The sequence below is a fragment of the Cucurbita pepo genome, unplaced genomic scaffold, assembly GCF_002806865.2.
Source record: "Cucurbita pepo subsp. pepo cultivar mu-cu-16 unplaced genomic scaffold, ASM280686v2 Cp4.1_scaffold006055, whole genome shotgun sequence".
NCBI classification, from domain to species: Eukaryota; Viridiplantae; Streptophyta; class Magnoliopsida; order Cucurbitales; family Cucurbitaceae; genus Cucurbita; species Cucurbita pepo.
The window spans coordinates 1-621 of record NW_019652014.1 but is presented as its reverse complement, the minus strand read 5'-3'; the positions used below and the strand labels follow the sequence as shown (position 1 = coordinate 621).

The 621-nt window shown below is 41.4% G+C and overlaps 1 protein-coding gene across 1 annotated transcript; it reads left to right on the top strand.

Annotated features, from left to right (window-relative positions):
- Positions 1 to 15: 15 nt before the first annotated feature.
- Positions 16 to 608, top strand: LOC111787151 (protein argonaute 10-like; the record flags this gene model as incomplete). Its single annotated transcript, XM_023667268.1, has 3 exons — positions 16 to 132; positions 234 to 371; positions 466 to 608. Coding segments are annotated over exons 2-3 (281 nt in total), but the record flags the coding sequence as incomplete, so codon positions are not given.
- Between the last annotated feature and the right edge of the window lie 13 nt (positions 609 to 621).

Here is a 621-nt window from a genome sequence, read left to right as displayed (position 1 = left end):
GGATTTGTAGGTGATCTTAAGCGAATCTGTGAGACGGATCTTGGTTTAATATCACAATGCTGTCTTACAAAATATGTGTTCAAGATTAGTAAACAGTATCTTGCTAATGTTTCATTGAAGATCAATGTCAAGGTACAATTTAGCTCCACAGTTTAGTGATAGCACAAATTTATGAATCTTATCCACTTGATGAGTGTTATTTGGTCTTGTTCTTCTCCTGTTTGATACCTCAGATGGGTGGTAGAAACACTGTTCTTCTAGATGCTATCAGCTGCAGGATACCGCTCGTAAGCGACATACCGACTATAATATTTGGAGCAGACGTGACTCATCCAGAGAACGGCGAAGATTCGAGCCCTTCGATAGCTGCTGTACGGTCTCCTAGGAAGTTACTGATATTTTGAAGTTGTTTTCATTCAACATTCCTGACTTTGTTGTTACTAATGGCATTTAGATCCATGACAGGTTGTAGCATCTCAGGATTGGCCTGAAGTGACAAAGTATGCTGGACTAGTATGTGCTCAGGCTCATAGACAAGAACTTATACAAGACTTGTACAAAACTTGGCAGGATCCTGTCCGTGGCACCGTCAGCGGGGGCATGATCAGGTATCGGTTTATC